This window comes from Salmo salar, unplaced genomic scaffold, assembly GCF_965601325.2.
Source record: "Salmo salar unplaced genomic scaffold, fSalSal1 ptg000129l, whole genome shotgun sequence".
NCBI lineage: Eukaryota > Metazoa > Chordata > Actinopteri > Salmoniformes > Salmonidae > Salmo > Salmo salar.
This window is the reverse complement of record NW_027675318.1, coordinates 911,580-932,132: the sequence shown is the minus strand read 5'-3', so window position 1 is coordinate 932,132 and position 20,553 is coordinate 911,580. Positions and strand designations below refer to the sequence as shown.

Sequence of the window (20,553 nt, the reverse complement as noted above, 5' to 3'; positions counted from 1 at the left end):
GGAATGCAGTCTCTTTAGGTTTTATCACCCAAAAGACATTGTAAATCTCCTGTCAGTGTTTTCTCCCAGAGGCCCATCCTCAGTAGAACACAGACATAATAGTTATAAGAACCCTCTATTCTGTTGCATAAAACAACCATTTGATGCAATAAAAGTATTATAACAAAGTTGCAGTTTTGCTCTCTGTGTCCACTGAAAGTTGACTAGTAACAACAACTGGGACCTAAAAGACACCCACCATGAGACCCACTAAATCTGCCCAAGAAGAGGAAAACAAAAGAAAAACCCACACCAAACTTAAAGACAGGAAGCAAACCAAAAAGGTGGAGCAACTAAAGGTGTTGACTCTCCACATGTATCAAGACAACTGGAGCACTGGGCCAGACACTCTTAAATAGAACCTGGACCAGCTCAGGTGAAACACCTTCCCACTAACGAGATGGACAAGCCAGCACAGGTGTAACACATACTGACTAACGAGGTGACACCAATCAGTGCGTCCTACGTGCTAACGAGCTGTACGGGCTAACGAGCTAGACGGGCTAACGAGCTAGACGTGCTAACGCGCTAGACGTGCTAGACGGGCTAACGGGCTATACATGCTTACGAGCGAGACGTGCTAACGAGCTAGACGGGCTAACGAGCTAGACGGGCTAACGAGCTAGACGGGCTAACGAGCTAGACGTGCTAACGAGCTAGACGTGCTAACGAGCTAGACGTGCTAGACGGGCTATACATGCTTACGAGCGAGACGTGCTAACGAGCTAGACGGGCTAACGAGCTAGACGTGCTAACGAGCTAGACGTGCTATACATGCTAACGAGCTAGACGGGCTAACGAGCTAGACGGGCTAACGGGCTAGACGTGCTAACGGCCTAGACGTGCTAACGGGCTAGACGTGCTAACGAGCTAAAGTTCAACCTCAAAACATAAATGGAAAAACCAACGCCTGTAACACCTTAAGACAACAAATATATCCTATATTTTCGTTGGACAAGTTTGCTCACCACCAACAGAAAACAACTTCCATTTCACATTATAATCAACTAAAATGATTCCCTTCTACAATATAAACATGGTGTCTACTGGCTGTCAACAATTAAAAACAAGAAAAAAAATGTCTAAATAATATACAGTATCTTTTCTCCTTCATCTTTCGTTCTATACAATCCTTCCTTAGCTTCTAGAACTCTCGTCCCCTTGGAACGAGCCCAAACAAAACTCATCTCCAATAGGACACAGACATGTCTGATTTCAAGAGGAAACTCCTGCAATATCCATAGTAACTTTCCACCTCACTGTAGAGTTTCTCTCTCTTTTCAGGGTTCACTAGATAGGCATGTTGTTGGATCGGGGCCCAGTCCCCAATGTCATGCTCTAGTACATTTGGGTTGGCACATCTGAGAATGAACCCTGATGTTCTAAAAACAGGATAACAATGTCAATATAATTGTACCAAAAAAATTGTCAGTTGGTTGAATAAATAAATATCATTACTAAATGTTACATGAAATGAAAATATGAAATAGCCCCAATGTCAAAACACAGTTTTAACGTGTCCAAATCAATAACCAATACGCAGAAACAGTTTGGGATAAATTGAAAACCTAAACATAAAATGTGCTATATACACAAACATCTGCCACAATAATCATATTACTTGTATTTTTTTAAACAAGCACCTTATAAACTGTACAAGCACCAAAAACACTTGTTTTAACGAGTAGCAATAAATCACTGATATCGATTAGGGGGGAAATCAGGTTGTACATGCTGTTGAAACTAACACAACTAAAAAACACATGGAAATGGGAGATATATTTTACCTCACTGGTTAGAGGACAACCTGCAGAAGACAGTCAGCTACATTTTGGAGTGATGCATTTAAATGTCGGGGTCACGGAACAAAGGAACACAACACTGATTTTTCATAACTCATCGATATCATGTTGAGATCAATTGCGTGAGAGGAGGGAGATGAGGTTGCACGTCCTGTTAAAACTAACAGCTCAAAAACCACACGGAATCTGGGAATAATGTGTACATCCCTGGTTAGAGGACAATTTATAGAAAACAGCTATCTACATTTTGAAGTGTTGCATTGTGATTCAAGTGGGTCACCAACATGGTAAGTGTAACACAGCTCTTTTTTTGTTAGTCACTTTTTGTTAAATCTCATAAATAGTACTCTTCCATTTCAGAGCCTGGATTTTCCCCCTGAGGCTAATATCCATATCATGTTGAAATCAATAGAACAGGGGACAAACGTTTAGGGTTCTACATTGTGACATAATTAAAATACTCCTTCTACAATGTTAAAACATTCTACATTGTGACATTAATTCATTGATATCATGAAACAACTCCTTCATGTATTTTCTGATGTTTGATCAGAGATCTTTAATCAGATTATCTCTGGTCACAGCTATAAGGTTTCTCTCCTGTGTGTGTTCTCTGGTGTTGAGTCAGATGGCCAGATCTACCAAAACTCTTCCCACATTGATCACAGCTATAGGATTTCTCTCCTGTGTGTATTCTCTGGTGCACTGTCAGATTGCTAGATTGACCAAAACTCTTCCCACATTGATCACAGCTATAAGGTTTCTCTCCTGTGTGTCTTCTCTGGTGTAATATCAGACCCCCAGACTCAGTAAAACTCTTCCCACACTGATCACAGCTATATGGTTTCTCTCCTGTGTGTGTTCTCTGGTGTGATGTCAGATTGCTAGAGTTACCAAAACTCTTCCCACATTGATCACAGCTATAGGGTTTCTCTCCTGTGTGTGTTCTCTGGTGCACTGTCAGATTGCTAGATTGACCAAAACTCTTCCCACATTGATCACAGCTATAAGGTTTCTCTCCTGTGTGTCTTCTCTGGTGTTTAGTCAGACCCCCAGACTCAGTAAAGCTCTTCCCACACTGATCACAGCTATATGGTTTCTCTCCTGTGTGTGTTCTCTGGTGTGATGTCAGATTGCTAGATTTACCAAAACTCTTCCCACATTGATCACAGCTACAGGGTTTCTCTCCTGTGTGTGTTCTCTGATGAATTTTAATGCCTGATGAGGAGGTGAATCTCTTCCCACAGTCAGAGCAGCAGTGAGTTCTCTTCCCTGTGGGTCTCTGCAGGTGTTTCTTGAGGAGTTCTGATCTGGAGAGACTCTTCTCTGCCTCGTCAGCATCATGAGGTTGTTGAGGCTCCCCAGAGGATCCACGATAGTCCCATATCGCTCCTGTGTGAACAACAAAGTCAGACAGATGGTTAAAGGCCCACAACAGCGGTAATCCACTGTAAAAGGTGATGCCAACAGCGTAGCCATGATGTTGGACAACAATTGACGTCTGTAATGAATGTTAAAATTATTTGATATTTGCCTTAAAATGAGCAAGAATAGTCATATTTTGTCTTGTTTTCACATTCGTAGTAACATCGATGATTGTAGGCTAGAAATAAGTTATTCATGTTGTTGAACCTCTAAGCAGTGTGCCAGACAAGTTTTGGTCTCCAATATAGGCCCCTTTCTGTGTTTGCTAAAATTGCGGCACGAGGGTAATTTGATTGCAGAAACTCCTCCCTGCTAATGAGGAAACCGATAGTTACGGATGTACGATATCTGCCTGGAGCAAAAATGGTGAGCAAAGATTTTAGTTTTTCACAATGTATTCTGAATGTGAATGGGGGAAACTCAGGGGAGTAACATCCATTTCCAGGTTGATGATGAGTTCATTTCACACTACCTTGGATTATAATTGTAAGGATATTTTTGAATGTCCTGTTTAATAAAATGTTTGCTAAAGCATTAAGAATTATGTGTAATTATTGAAGAACTGCGTTAATGACAGTATCCATTTGGGTGTTGTCAATAAAGTTAAGATTTTATTTATTTATTTAACCAGGTAGGCCAGTTGAGAACAAGTTCTCATTTACAACTGCGACCTGGCCAAGATAAAGCATAGCAGTGCGACACAAACAACACAGAGTTACAAGTGGGATAAACAAACGTACAGTCAATAACACGACAGAAAAATCTATATACAGTGTGTGCAAATGGATTAAGGAGGTAAGGCAATAAATAGGCCATAGTAGCAGAGTAATTACAATTTAGCAAATTAACCTCTATGGGCTAGGCGGGACGAATTCGTCCCACCTACGTAACAGCCACTTGAAGCCTGTGGCGCGATTTTCAAAACCTTAAAAATCCTATTACTTCAATTTCTCAAACAAATGACTATTTTACAGCTATTTAAAGACAAGACTCTCGTTAATCTAACCACACTGTCCGATTTCAAAAAGGCTTTACAACGAAAGCAAAACATTAGATTATGTCAGCAGAGTACCAAGCCAGAAATAATCAGACACCCATTTTTCAAGCTAGCATATAATGTCACAAAAACCCAGAAGACAGCTAAATGCAGTACTAACCTTTGATGATCTTCATCAGATGACAACCCTAGGACATTATGTTATACAATACATGCATGTTTTGTTCAATCAAGTTCATATTTATATCAAAAACCAGCTTTTTACATTAGCATGTGACGTTCAGAACTAGCATACCCCCCGCAAACTTCCGGAGGAATTCGCTAATATTTTACTAAATTACTCACGATAAACGTTCACAAAAAGCATAACAATTATTTTCAGAATTATAGATACAGACCTCCTCTATGCACTCGATATGTCCGATTTTAAAATAGCTTTTTGGTGAAAGCACATTTTGCAATACTCTAAGTACATAGCCCAGGCATCACGGGCTAGCTATTTAGACACCCGGCAAGTTTAGCACTCACCATAATCATATTTACTATTATAAAAGTTTGATTACATTTTGTTGTCTTCGTCAGAATGCACACCCAGGACTGCTACTTCAATAACAAATGTTGGTTTGGTCCAAAATAATCCATCGTTATATCCGAATAGCGGCGTTTTGTTCGTGCGTCCCAGACACTATCTGAAATGGTAAATCAGGGTCGCGCGCATGGCGCAATTCGTGACAAAAAAAATCTAAATATTCCATTACCGTACTTCGAAGCATGTCAACCGCTGTTTAAAATCCATTTTTATGCAATTTTTCTCGTAAAAAAGCGATAATATTCCGACCGGGAATGTCCATTTAGCTAAACTGAGGAAAGTAAACAAAGCTTTCGGTCGACGCGGGCACGCGCCTGAGTCTCACAGTACTGTAACCAGCCACTACCCAAACGCGCTACTTTGTTTCAGCCAGAGCCTGCAAAGCCACGATTCAGCTTTTTGCCGCCTTCTGAGACCCTATGGCAGCCGTAGGAAGTGTCACGGGACAGCTAAGATCCTCACTCTTCAATAAACAGAGACAAGAAGAACGACACCTTGTCAGACAGGCCACTTCCTGCCTGAAACCGTGTCAGGTTTTTGCCTGCCAAATGAGTTCTGTTATATTCACAGACACCATTCAAACAGTTTTAGAAACTTTAGGGTGTTTTCTATCCATATGTAATAAGTATATGCATATTCTAGTTACTGGGTAGGAGTGGTAACCAGATTAAATCGGGTACGTTTTTTATCCAGCCGTGTCAATACTGCCCCCTATCCTAAACAGGTTAACACTGGAGTGATAGATGTGCAGATGATGTGCAAGTAGAGTTACTGGGGTGCAAAAGAGCAAAAAAAGTATATAAAAACATGGGGATGAGGTAGGCAGTTGGATGGGCTATTTACAGATGGGCTGTGTACAGCTGCAGCAATCGGTAAGCTGCTCAGATAGCTGATGCTTAAAGGTAGTGAGGGAGATATAAGTCTTTAAAGTCAGCGATTGTTGCAATTCCTTCCATTTTTTTACATTTTAGTCATTTAGAAGACGCTCTTATCCAGAGCGACTTACAGTAGTGAATGCATACATTTTTTTCCTGTTCCAGTGATTGGCAGCAGAGGACTGGAAGGAAAGTCGGCCAAAGGAGGTGTTGGCTTTGGGGATGACCAGTGAGATATACCTCCTGGAGCGCATGCTATGGGTGGGTGTTGCTATGGTGACCAGTGAGCTGAGTTAAGGCGGCCTAGCAAAGACTTGTAGATGACCTGGAGCCAGTGGGTTTTGCGACGAATATGTAGCGAGGGCCAGTCGACGAGAGCATACTGTTCGCAGTGGTGGGTGCTATATGGGGATTGGTGACAAAACGGATGGCACTGTGATAGACTGCATCCAGTTTGCTGAGTAGAGTGTTGGAGGCTATTTTGAAAATGACATCGCCGAAGTCAAGGATTTATAAGATAGTCAGTTTTACGAGGGTATGTTTGGCAGTGTGAGTGAAGGAGGCTTTGTTTGCGAAATAGGAAGCCAATTCTAGATTTAATTTTGGATTGGAGATGCTTAATATTTTAATATGAGTCTGGAAGGAGAGTTTACCAGACACTTAGAATATGTGGACAACAACAAATACCTAAGTCAGAATCGTCCAGAGTAGTGATGCTAGTCAGGCGGCGGGTGCAGAGAAGATTGGTTGAAGAGCATGCATTTAATTTTACTAGCAATTAAGAGCAGTTGGTGGCCACAGAAGGAGTTTGGTATTGCATTGAATGGCATTGAAGCTCATTTGGAGGTTTGTTAATCTGTTATGGATAGGGGGCAGTATTTTCACGGCCGGATAAAAATGTTACCCGATTTAATCTGGTTATCACTCCTGCCCAGAAACTAGAATATGCATATAATTGTTAGCTTTGGATAGAAAACTACCTAAAGTTTCTAAAACTGTTTGAATGGTGTCTGAGAGTATAACAGAACTCATATGGCAGGCCAAAACCTGAGAAGATTCTATACAGGAAGTGCCCTCTGACCATTTCTTGGCCTTCTATAGCCTCTTTATCGAAAACAGAGGATCTCTGCTGTAACGTGACATTTTCTAAGGCTCCCATAGGCTCTCAGAAGGCGCCAGAATGTTGAATGATGACTCTGTAGTCCCTGGGCTAAAAACAGTAGCGCATTTGGATAGTGGTCGATCTGAGAACAATGACACGGGTGCGCGCATGCACGTGAAGACACCATTTCTTCTGTCAGTCTTTGAACGAAAACAATGTCTCCCGGTCGGAATATTATCGCTATTTTACGAGAAAAATCGCATAAAAATTGATTTTAAACAGTGTTTGACATGCTTCGAAGTGCAGTAATGGAATATTTTGAAATCTTTTGTCACGATACGCGCCAGCGCATCACCCTTCGGATAGTGTCTTGAACTCAAGAACAAAACGCCGCTATTTGGATATAACTATGGATTATTTGGAACCAAAACAACATTGGGTGTAAAGTACAAGTCCTGGGAGTGCATTCTGACAAAGAACAGCAAAGGTAATCCAATTTTTCTTATAGTAAATCTCAGTTTGGTGAGTGCCAAAATTGGTAGGTGTCAAAATAGCTAGCCTGTGATGGCCGGGCTATCTACTCAGAATATTGCAAAATGTGCTTTCACCGAAAAGCGGACACCGCGATTGCATAAAGGAGTTCTGTATCTATAAATCTTAAAATAATTGTTATGTTTTTTGTGAACGTTTATCGTGAGTAATTTAGTAAATTCACCGGTAGTTTTCGGTGGGTATGCTAGTTCTGAAAGTCACATGCTAATGTAAAAAGCTGGTTTTTGATATAAATATGAACTTGATTGAACAAAACATGCATGTATTGTATAACATAATGTCCTAGGAGTGTCATCTGATGAAGATCATCAAAGGTTAGTGCTGCATTTAGCTGTGGTTTTGGTTTTTGTGACATTATATGCTAGCTTGAAAAATGGGTGTCTGATTATTTCTGGCTGGGTACTCTCCTGACAATCTAATGTTTTGCTTTCGCTGTAAAGCCTTTTTGAAATCGGACAATGTGGTTAGATTAACGAGTCTTGTCTTTAACCTCTCTAGGCTAGGCGGTACGAATTCGTCCCACCTACGTAACAGCCACTGCTATCCTGTGGCGCGATTTTCAAAACCTTAAAAATCCTATTACTTCAATTTCTCAAACATATTACTATTTTACAGCCATTTAAAGATAAGACTCTCGTTAATCTAACCACACTGTCCGATTTCAAAAAGGCTTTACAACGAAAGCAAAACATTAGATTATGTCAGCAGAGTACCAAGCCAGAAATAATCAGACACCCATTTTTCAAGCCAGCATATAATGTCACCAAAACCCAGAAGACAGCTAAATGCAGCACTCACCTTTGATGATCTTCATCAGATGACAACCCTAGGACATTATGTTATACAATACATGCATGTTTTGTTCAATCAAGTTCATATTTATATCAAAAAACAGCTTTTTACATTAGCATGTGACGTTCAGAACTAGCATACCCCCCGCAAACTTCCGGGGAATTCGCTAACATTTTACTAAATTACTCACGATAAACGTTCACAAAAAGCATAACAATTATTTTAAGAATTATAGATACAGACCTCCTCTATGCACTCGATATGTCCGATTTTAAAATAGCTTTTTGGTGAAAGCACATTTTGCTATATTCTAAGTACATAGCCCAGGCATCACGGGCTCGCTATTTAGACACCCGGCAAGTTTAGCACTCACCATAATCATATTTACTATTATAAAAGTTTCATTACCTTTTGTTGTCTTCGTCAGAATACACACCCAGGACTGCTACTTCAATAACAAATGTTGGTTTGGTCCAAAATAATCCATCGTTATATCCGAATAGCGGCGTTTTGTTCGTGCGTTCCAGACACTATCCGAAATAGTAAAGAAGTGTCACGCGCATGGCGCAATTCGTGACAATAAAATTCTAAGTATTCCATTACCGTACTTCGAAGCATGTCAACCGCTGTTTAAAATCAATTTTTACGACATTTTTCTCGTAGAAAAGCGATAATATTCCGACAGGGAATCTCCTTTTCGGCAAACAGAGGAAAAAATCCCAAAGGCGGGGGCGGTCGGGGTCACGCGCATAAGCCAGTGTCTCTTGATCGGCCACTTGAGAAAGGCGATAATGTGTTTCAGCCTGGGGCTGGAATGACGACATTCTGTTTTTTCCCGGGCTCTGAGCGCCTATGGACGACGTGGGAAGTGTCACGTTAGAGCAGAGATCCTTAGTAAATGATAGAGATGGAAAAGAAGTTCAACAAATGGTCAGACAGGCCACTTCCTGTAAAGGAATCTCTCAGGTTTTGACCTGCCATTTGAGTTCTGTTATACTCACAGACACCATTCAAACAGTTTTAGAAAATGTAGGGTGTTTTCTATCCATATGTAATAAGTATATGCATATTCTAGTTACTGGGTAGGAGTGGTAACCAGATTAAATCGGGTATGTTTTTTATCCAGCCGTGTCAATGCTGCCCCCTAGCCCTAACAGGTTAAAATGGTGTAAAATAATCATATGTTTGAGAAATTTAAGTTATAGCATTTTTGAGGTATTTGTATTTCACGACACGCGATTCCACTGGCTGTTGACCTCGCCTAGACAGGTTAACCTCTCTCGGGTATGTGGGACGAATCGTCCCACCTAGTCAACAGCCAGTGGAATCGAGTGGCGCGAAATACGAAAAACCTTAAAAATGCTATTACTTCAATTTCTCAAACATATGACTTTATGTGATTCATATGATGTATGTCGTGACAAAAAAAATTCAAAATATTCCATTACGCTGTTTAAAATCAATTTTTATGCTATTTTTCTCGTAAAATAGCGATAATATTCCAACCGGGCGTAGTTGTTTTCGGTCAAAGGCTGAAAGAAAAACATGGCCACTTCTCGGGGCCGCGCATCTCCTGTCTCTGAGCCACCAGCCTGACCCCTCACAAACAGCACTCCTGTACCTAGCCCAGAGACAGCAGAGATCTCATTCCACTTTCTGGCACCTTCAGAGAGCCTATGGGAGCCTTAGAAATTGTCACGTTACAGCAGAGATCCTGTATTTTCGACAGAGATGCTACAGAAGCACAAGAAATGGTCAGAGAGGGCACTTCCTGTATGAAATCTTCTCATGTTTTGGCCTGCCATATGAGTTCTGTTATACTCACAGACACCATTCAAACAGTTTTATAAACTTTAGAGTGTTTGCTATCCAAATCTACTAATTATATGCATATTCTCGTTTCTGGAAAAGAGCAGTAACCAGTTTAAATCGGGTACGTTTTTTTATCCGGCCGTGAAAATACTGCCCCCTACCCTAGAGAGGTTAACACAGTGTCCAAAGAAGGGCCAGATGTATACAGAATGGTGTCGTCTGAGTAGAGGTGGATCAAGGAATCACCCGCAGCAAGAGCAACATCGTTGGTATATACAGAGAAAAGAGCCGGTCCGAGAATTGAACCCTGTGGTACCCCCACAGAGACTGCCAGAGGTCCGGACAACAGGCCCTCCGATTTGACACATTGAATTCTATCTAAGAAGTAGTTGGTGAACCAGGCGAGTCAGTCATTTGAGAAACCAAGACTGTTGAGTCTGCCGATAAGAATACAGTGATTGACAGAGTCGAAAGCCTTGGCCAGGTCGAAGAAGAGGGCTGTACAGTACTGTCTTTTATCGATGGCGGTTATGATATCGTTTAGTACCTTGAGTGTGGCTGAGGTGCACCCGTGTCCAGCTCGGAAACCGGATTGCACAGCGGAGAAGGTACGGTGAGATTCGAAATGGTCAGTGATCTGTTTGTTAACTTGGATGTTGATGACTTTAGAAAGGCAGGGCATGATGGATATAGGTCTGTAACAGTTTGGGTCTAGAGTGTCACCCCCTTTGAAGAGGGGGATGACCGCGGAAGTGTTCCAATCTTTAGGAATCTCGGACGATACGAAAGTGAGGTTGAACAGACTAGTAATAGGGGTTGCCACAATGGCGGCGGATAATTTTATAAAGAGAGGGTCCAGATTGTCTAGCCCAGCTGATTTGTAGGGGTCCAGGTTGTCTAGTCCAGCTGATTTGTAGGGGTCCAGGTTGTCTAGCCCAGCTGATTTTTACGGGTCCAGGTTTTACAGCTCTTTCAGAACATCAGCTATCTGAATTTGGGTGAAGGAGAAGATGGGGAGGCTTGGGGAAGTAGCTGAGGGGGGTGGGGAGCTGTTGGCCGGGGTTGGGGTAGCCAGGAGGAAAGCATGGCCAGCCGTAGAGAAATGCTAATTGAAATTCTCAATTATTGTGGAGTTATCGGTGGTGAGTGTTTCCTAGCCTCAGTGCAGTGGGCAGCTGGGAGGAGGTGCTCTTATTCTCCATGGACCTTACAGTGTCCCAAAACTTTTTGGAGTTAGAGCGACAGGATAAAAATTTCTGTTTGAAAAAGCTAGCCTTTGCTTTCCTAACTGACTGTGTGAATTGGTTCCTGACTTCCCTGAAAAGTTGCATATCGCGGGCAGTATTCAATGCTAGTGCAGTACGCCACAGGATGTTTTTGTGCTGGTCGAGGGCAGTCAGGTATGGAGTGAACCAAGGGCTATATCTGTTCTTAGTTCTACATTTTTTGAAAGGGGCATGCTTATTTAAAGCATCAGACAAGTTCAGTACATATAGTTGATTTTATTAAAACACATGGAGCGATTGGTAGAAAGAACAGATGACTCTTGGTTGACCAAGATGTATTTTAGGTGAGGACAGCACTAGAACATGATTTTGGGGCTCCCGAGTGGCACAGCGGTCTAAGACACTGCATCTCAGTGCTAGAGGCGTCACTACAGGCTGTATCACAACCGGCCGTGATTGGGAGTCCCATAGGGTGGGGCACAATTGGCCCAGCGTCGTCCGGGGTAGGCCATCATTGGAAATAAGAATTTGTTCTTAACTGACTTGCCTAGTTAAATAAAGGTTACATTTAAATAAATAAGTGTTTTTTGACAAACCGTTTTTTACAAACCCGTCAAGGCTCCAAATTTGAGAAGGGTTTAAAACAAAGGTTTCAAACCAATACATGAATGTTATTGAATCTAGGTATGTTTCGCCTTTAATGTAATGACATGAAAAAAATTGGCTGAATATTATACAATGACTTATCAACAGCTGTAATAATTTGACCTGCACAGGAAATCTACACTGGTAATTCTATAATATACTATATAGCCTAGAAACCTGGTTAAACTATCATTATGACATCATGGATGAATTCTAGAATATACTATATAGCCTAGAAACCTGGTTAAACTATCATTATGACATCATGGATGAATTCTAGAATATACTATATAGCCTAGAAACCTGGTTAAACTATCATTATGACATCATGGATGAATTCTAGAATATACTATATAGCCTAGAAACCTGGTTAAACTATCATTATGACATCATGGATGAATTCTAGAATATACTATATATCCTAGAAACATGGTTAAACTATCATTATGACATCATGGATGAATTCTAGAATATACTATATATCCTAGAAACCTGGTTAAACTATCATTATGACATGGATGAATTCTAGAATATACTATATAGCCTAGAAACCTGGTTAAACTATCATTATGACATAATGGATGAATTCTAGAATATACTATATAGCCTAGAAACCTGCTTAAACTATCATTATGACATCATGGATGGCCAGTCTTTGTATTCATAGTGTAGTGAATTCAGGGGATAGCCTGAAGGTTGCTACAATAGCTTTCTCTATGAATTTGAGAGTTATTACATTTCTCCATCCCTCAGCTGTTTACCAAACCACGTCTCTGAGCAGCCATTTTGTTGCTGTTTAAAAAACCCACACATCAATCAACCAAATCTGCAGTTCAAACACTGTTTTGGTAATAAGATGATGGGGCTGGAGAAATGTAACTACTTTCAAACTCATAGACTGACCTATGGATGCAAGGACTGGCAATCCATGATATCAACATCATAGTTTTAACCATGTTGAGGCTATACAGTGTTGATTTACATTATTTCTAGACGTTGGCGTAAAAAAAGCTTATTTGTGGTTATGATGGGGAACAACAGTTGAACTAAGCTCATGAGACATGTGTTATATTCTTCAAGAATCAATGGCTATAAATAACTAATATAAAAGTCACAATATGGATGTAGCTATTGCATATTTCCACTTTAACACCACACATCAGTTCAACAACTGCAGAGTTTGTACCTCTGTATTTAAGACAGTACTTACTAGTGTTAATCAGGGAACGGTTTCTCAAACCCATCTTATGGCTAAGTTCACCGTTAGAACCATTGGACGCCTTAAGTTGCGTTTGGGAAACCGGGCCCAGATGTCCAGTTTCCTCCTCTATCGACGTAACAGTCATCTCCCCCTCTTCCTCTTTCACTCCATAAACTGCATCCTCCTCTTCTTTTACTGTAACATCCTCCTCCTCTTTCACTCTGAACGCGTATTTTTCTTCTTTCACAGTAACGGCCTCACCCTCTACTTCTTGTTTTACTGTGATATTCTCTTCTTTAGCAGGAGGAGAGTAACTCAGTGACCGCATGGTCGGGGATGTTAGTTAGCTAGGCTAATGCTAACTTAACCAGCCTGCTAGCTGAATAATAACAACAACACCGTAAATATGAAATTAAATCGGATAACTAACTAGACGACAGTAGTGGGTTTAAAACACAGTGGCTAATATACACTAACGTGTCTAAAGAGCTTTATTGGTTCGGCTATTTTGTCTAGCAAGCTACCGTGGTGTCTGACTAACTGTTGCTGCTGTTGTAAGAAGCGTTCCGTCCACTACATTATACGTCACACCAACAGCATCGCCTGAAATTCCCATACCGCCATCTGCTGACTGGAGTGGGTAACGCAGTTGAGTAAAAAGTTAAAGGGTAGGAATAAGGAACATCGCTGGTCCTAAAATATTCATTAGCCCCCCCCCCCTAAATAAATCAATATCAGTCAATATATTGTTTCTGTGATTTTTTTTTCCCGTCAACCGTTCCATCGCATCTTAAACTTCTTACCAGGCCGCACTAGGACCGGGGGAGGCTGCTGCTGCACTAGTGACTGTTAGACTTTCTTCAGCAATACTAGGAGAGAGGGGTACCCCTACACAGAACTGAACTGGATCAAAGATGGAGGACAGAAATACTAGGAGAGAGGGGTACCCCTACACAGAACTGAACTGGATCAAAAAAGGTGGACAGAAATACTAGGAGAGAGGGGTACCCCTACACAGAACTGAACTGGATCTAAGATGGCGGACAGAAATACTAGGAGAGAGGGATACCCCTACACAGAACTGAACTGGATCAAAGATGGCGGACAGAAATACTAGGAGAGAGGGGTACCCCTACACAGAACTGAACTGGATCAAAGATGGAGGACAGAAATACTAGGAGAGAGGGGTACCCCTACACAGAACTGAACTGGATCAAAGATGGAGGACAGAAATACTAGGAGAGAGGGGTACCCCTACACAGAACTGAACTGGATCAAAGATGGAGGACAGAAATACTAGGAGAGAGGGGTACCCCTACACAGAACTGAACTGGATCAAAGATGGAGGACAGAAATACTAGGAGAGAGGGGTACCCCTACACAGAACTGAACTGGATCAAAGATGGAGGACAGAAATACTAGGAGAGAGGGGTACCCCTACACAGAACTGAACTGGATCAAAGATGGCGGACAGAAATACTAGGATGGAAGCAAATGTAAGGGATTATAACGTCATAACGAATCATGCAGAAACATGTACAGTTGACAGGAATGTTAGTTAATGTAGAGACAAACGATTATGCTTTTTCTTATCATAAAGTTTATTTACGAAAATCGCGATTTAGCAAGCTAGCTGACTAGCTAACATTAACCATCTAGCTGACTAGCTAACATTAACCAGCTAGCTGACTAGCTAACATTAACCAGCTAGCTGACTAGCTAACATTAACCAGCTAGCTGACTAGCTAACATTAACCAGCTAGCTGACTAGCTAACATTAGCCAGCTAGCTGACTAGCTAACATTAACCAGCTAGCTGACTAGCTAACAATAACCAGCTAGCTGACTAGCTAACATTAGCCAGCTAGCTGACTAGCTAACATTAGCCAGCTAGCTGACTAGCTAACATTAGCCAGCTAGCTGACTAGCTAACATTAACCAGCTAGCTGACTAGCTAACAATAACCAGCTAGCTGTCTAGCTAACATTAACCAACTAGCAGACTAGCTAACATTAGCCAGCTAGCTGACCAGCTTTATGGGTGTTGTGACATGAGTATGAAATTGTCATTCTGGTTGTTTTAGGGACTCCTGAAACAACCAGCAAACCAGGCCGTCGTTTTGTGAAACAGTGAATGTATAGAATCTAGCTAGCTGCAGAATTTACTGCAAATTGAATGTACAATTGTGTAAGCTTGCCTTGCTGATATTTGCCATGCAGATAGATGAAATAACGTAGCTAGCTATGTTCTTGCTTATTGTGCAGTGGATGATTAAAATACCTGTATGCCTATGGATGTGTAGCTAGCTATCTAGCCGATCTGTGTATGGACCCAAACGTTTGGTATACATATTAGTTCAGAACCTATGAACCTCAGCTATCATAGCCAGTTGTATCAACTTCAAAACAGCCTGAATGACATTAATGAAGCCTATGGATTGAGTAGAATATAATATCATGTTGTGCCAAGGATGCAAGTCGTATATACATGTAGTTATTACCATGCATGAGATCCCCACTTTGTAGCCTGTACATTTAATATATTCACTGATCATGTACTCTACCTTGGCAAATAAAGGTGCAGTTTAGGTATGAATGTCTTTGAGATTATTTTTCAGTCATATCCAATACCAGGAGTATCAAATTCCAGTCTTTGAATGACGCTGTGTCTGCATGTATGTATTACAATTATACACTTCAACAGTGTTTACCAATCTTGGTCCTGGGACATCAATGGTTACACATTGTAACTAATAGACTAGAAACAGGATTTAACTAGTTAATTCATATATACAGAAATATAATGTTAAAAAACAGAACACTACACTTCCTATGCATCATGTAAATACTCTAACACTGGTTCATCTCAACATCTAATGCTCTTCATCTGCATTGATCTGATAAACACAGGATAGGTGGAGTATTTCATCACATTACACTTCATTTCAACCAGTAGAGAATGTGAAATGCTTTATTGAAAAGCTCATTATCCAAGTGTTATAAATACAAGTTTAATCTGTACTTCAATGCACATCTGTTGTGCATTATAAAAACAGAGGAAGAAAGAGGAGGTGGTGAGAGAGGTGTAAAAGACAGAAAGGGAAAGAGGTAAGCACATAGGAGCAGGGAAGGCAGCACATGATTAATGAATCACAGTGCTACATAAATATTCTCTCAGTTCATCACAATTACATAATAGTGTCTCTCGTCGGCCCAAAGGTTCTTAAAAGCAGGTGAGGTGGTGATGATGGGACTGGGGGTTGGCATCCTCTCACATCAAAACATACCTGCAGACGAGAGACAGATGGAGAGAGAGAGAGCATGTTTAAACCTTGTGTTTTTATTTTTTATTCTAACATTGTTAGTCATCAATCAGGAGGTGAAATGCAAAACTGACCTGGGATCATTAACTCTGGGACTACTGCATCTCTGTCTGTATTTCAATGTAAAGCATCTCTTTAATAATACTTCCTGTATAATATAAACTGACCTGGGATCATTAACTCTGGGACTACTGCATCTCTATCTGTATTTCAATGTAAAGCATCTCTTTAATAATACTTCCTGTTGACCTGACCAGGTGATCTCTCACCTCTGATCATGCTGTGCCCTCTATGTAGCCAGTTCAGATGCAGGAGGGGTTCACCGACACAGCTGATATAACCTAGAGGATTTAGGGAGAAGAGGAGAGAGGGATGAAGTGAAGGAGAGAGACTGTTATTGAGAAAATAAGGTAGTTAAAGCGACAGTGTTCACAGGAATCTGTGTGTGGCCTCACCTGGTGTCCACACCACACTAAGTGGTTGCAGAGGACTTTATGCTGAAAAACATGAACGGACACACAAGGACAAACAATACAGCGTAGTTATAGAAATAATGAAGTGTCTTACTATTCTCCATGGTTGGCCCTCTTGCCTATTCTTTGATGGTGGAAGGAGCCACAGTTATACACCTGAGCCTGTTTACTGCACAACACAATCCATCAGATTGATACATGAGTGTGTAGGTGTGGGTTATAAGGGTGTCTAATTGTTCTACATTTTTTCAATATGGGTGATTTAAAATAGTCTGTTTTGTTTTTGTACAGACATCACACACCCTTACCTAAACAGCACCCTCACCTGAGAAGTAGAAATCAAAGGGAGAGAAACTGTGAATTGAATAACTGCAGTTGACATAGCTCAGTAAATGGAAGAATACTCTTATTGCAATGTGAATGGCTCTTAAAAGAGCCTTTGGTTGTGCATAGTGTAGTCTATGGTGTTGCCAGGGAACAGCACCCTCTTTGAAGAAGTAGGAGGTGAAGATCTCCTGCACACGGATTGCCTCTCTTGCTGCGTTGTTGGACCCCATCCTTGAAACATCCTGCAGAGCAGCAGACTCCTCCTCTGGCACACGGCGGCGAGCTGCAGATCCCCTCCTGGTCCTCGTGTCCATCCTCATGAAGTTACGCAGGACACAGGTAGCCTTCACACACCTGAATTCCTCCAGGAGGCAGTCCTAGATGACCCTGGTCACCCAACCTTGCAGTGCCCTACACGGTAACTGTAGGCAATCGTTTTGAAGGAATCTCCAGTTACAAGGTATCTGTAGGAATATGGAAGACAATGTAATTATTAGACTGTTACATCACCAGGTCATTGTGGATTACTAAAGTATAATATCCCTGATAACAAATCATGATAACATTGGATTGATAGATGCATGGGCACACATATGTACATGTGTAGCATGTGACAATAACAGAATCATATCAAGGATGGCATCACAAATGAATACATAAATACCACTTGAAGCTTGATGATGAGTTTGAATCATTTGAATCAGCTGTGCAGTGTGAAGGCAAAAACCAAAATGTGCCCCTCTTTGAGTCCCCAGGACTGAGAACCACTGCTCTTCATTGGGACCTCTTCATATGTAGACTGGCTTTCATAGAGCTCTTTATCTGAGGACAGAAAACCTCACAAGAAACAGACTTCATTATAGTCAAATTACACCACACTGAATATTATGTTACTATTATCTCCGTCCTCACTTCTAGAGACAGGAACTACACAAAAGTACCTGCCCTATCCAGAATAGCCTCCTCTCTCACTGACAGTTGGGGCTGCTATCCTTTCACCCTCTTCCATGGCTGTTAGCTAGCTACCTACAAATGCATGTGGAGTTTGTTTTTTACAGTGATAAATAGATAGCTAGCTAATATGAAGTTAGGTAGCTGGTGATATTTAATTATATCTATACAGAATGTGATATTTAATTATATCTAGCTATCTATCTATACAGAATGTGTAGTTGGCTAGATAGCTAGCTCATTTGAGTTAGCCTGCACTGTAGCTAGTTAGCTAATAATACATCGTTTTTTTTTTACATTTTCAAAATCTATTTACTTACTTGAATAGGTTCTTCCAGCCATGTGGACAACTGGAAACAGGGCAGCAAAGTTTGTCACCAGAGCGTTTTAGAGGATATTACTATTGAACTATGTACCCATTTAATAACCAGACCTTCATACAAACTTGCTCTGCTGAATTCTTGACGGAGTCACAATGGGCGGCCTAAGAGGCATCTAGTCCATCTGCTGACTGGACGCAGTTCAGTAAAATGTACATTTTATCTTCAGACAACAAGTTAAAGGGGTCAAATACTTATTTCACTCATTAAAATGATAATCAATTTATAACATTTTTGACATGCGTTTTTCAGGATTTTTTGTTGTTGTTATTCTGTCTCTCACTGTTCAAATAAACCATTAAAATGATAGACTGATCATTTCTTTGTCAGTGAAAGTGTAAGTGGGCAAACGTACAAAATCAGCAGGGGATCAAATACTTTTTTCCTCCACTGTATCTCAGTCTATGCTGCTCTAGTAGTACTATACTAGTATAGTATGTTGTACCGAAGTTGACTTTAATAATGTTTACATATCATTTCTCATCTCATATGTATAAACTGTATCTCAGTCTATGCTGCTCTGACATTGTTTATCCATATATTTATATATTCCTAATTCCATTCCTTTAACTTAGATTTGTGTGTATTAGGTATTTGTTGTGAAATTGTTAGATATTACTTGTTAGATATTGCTGCACTGTGGGAACTAGAAGGACAAGCATTTCACTACACCCACAATAATATCTGCTGAACACCTGTATGTGACCAACAACATTTGATTTATTATGAAGGTAATTTGTGTCAAATTTACTTTTCCCCTCATTCACCCCACCTCTTTACATTGCTTATGCATAATCAGTGGCCTGACTGTGTCAAAGGCCCATCCTGGTAGATCTGAACCTAATGCAGCTTGGAGTGATCAGATGACAGAAGTCACATTTAGGTGCCAGGTGTAACTGAGGCCATAGATGCTCCATATCCATTACTTTAAGTGTTTTATATAATATGACTAAATGTGTTTCTGTGTTGCAGGGGCAGTCAGAAATGTAACAGCAAGGCCACAGAACATAACATAAGCAGAGCTGTGGGAGACCACCTCAAGCCCCTGGTAGAGCCGGGGGTGGTGTTTACCACTCCACCACGCCTTCAGCAGGCTGGAAAAGTGGGATTGATACAGTTTTTCATACTAAGGTGGACCAAGAGTTTGTTGATTGGTCAGTCATTGGGTTAATTTGTTTTACAATATGTTCAAATCAAAACAAGCTTTATTTATACAGCACATGTCAGACATGGATGCAACACAATGGCTTCACAGTAAAAAACTATGAAAATAATCAGAAATATTTAGTACACAAATATGAGGATAAAAAACAATAATAACAACTGAAAGACTAATGAGCATTGTAAGGAAATGCCATTGATTAAAATATCAACAATATGATGCAATATCCAACCCAAAATAGAACTTGTTTTTTAGGAGGGGCTCTGAAAGACACTATGGGGGTGTCCACTGGAAGTTGACTAGTAACAACAACTGGGACCTAAAAGACACCCACCATGAGACCCACTAAATCTGCCCAAGAAGAGGCAAACAAAAGAAAAACCCACACCAAACTTAAAGACAGGAAGCAAACCAAAAAGGTGGAGCAACTAAAGGTGTTGACTCTCCACATGTATCAAGACAACTGGAGCACTGGGCCAGACACTCTTAAATAGAACCTGGACCAGCTCAGGTGAAACACCTTCCCACTAACGAGATGGACAAGCCAGCACAGGTGTAACACATACTGACTAACGAGGTGACACCAATCAGTGCGTCCTACGTGCTAACGAGCTAGACCTGCTAACGAGCTAGACGTGCTAACGAGCTAGACGTGCTAACGGGCTAGACGGGCTAACGAGCTAGACGGGCTAACGAGCTGTACGTGCTAACGAGCTAGACGAGCTAACGAGCTAGACGTGCTGACGGAGCTAGACGTGCTGACGAGCTGACGGGCTAGACGTGCTGACGGAGCTAGACGTGCTAACGAGCCAGACGTGCCAACGAGCCATACGTGCTAACGAGCCATACGTGCTAACGAGCCATACGTGCTAACGAGCTAGA

General features: G+C 41.0%; 2 protein-coding genes and 1 long non-coding RNA gene across 3 annotated transcripts in view; all 3 read right to left on the bottom strand.

The window, feature by feature from the left end:
- Positions 1-20,553, bottom strand: part of LOC145866103 (tripartite motif-containing protein 16-like) — a 384,803-nt gene that overhangs the window by 149,350 nt on the left and 214,900 nt on the right. The gene's annotated exons all lie outside the window — the stretch shown is intronic.
- LOC145866066 (uncharacterized) lies at positions 1,466-13,673 on the bottom strand. Its single transcript, XM_082970931.1, has 2 exons — positions 13,649-13,673; positions 1,466-3,233 (listed from the first exon to the last, which is right to left on the bottom strand). The coding sequence occupies exons 1-2, from the start codon at positions 13,671-13,673 to the stop codon at positions 2,410-2,412; spliced, it is 849 nt and encodes a 282-aa protein (XP_082827057.1). The 3' UTR covers positions 1,466-2,409.
- LOC145866111 (uncharacterized) lies at positions 16,660-18,787 on the bottom strand. Its single transcript, XR_014383153.1, has 3 exons — positions 18,446-18,787; positions 17,843-18,015; positions 16,660-17,642 (listed from the first exon to the last, which is right to left on the bottom strand). It is a non-coding gene; the product is annotated as an uncharacterized LOC145866111 (long non-coding RNA).

Coding starts and splice junctions, on each gene's coding strand:
- LOC145866066 (XM_082970931.1), bottom strand. CDS start 13,673: ATGGGAATTTCAGGCGATGCTGTTG. Junction 3,234..13,648: donor AATTTCAGGCGATGCTGTTG/GTGTGACGTATA, acceptor TTGTTCACACAG/GAGCGATATGGGACTATCGT.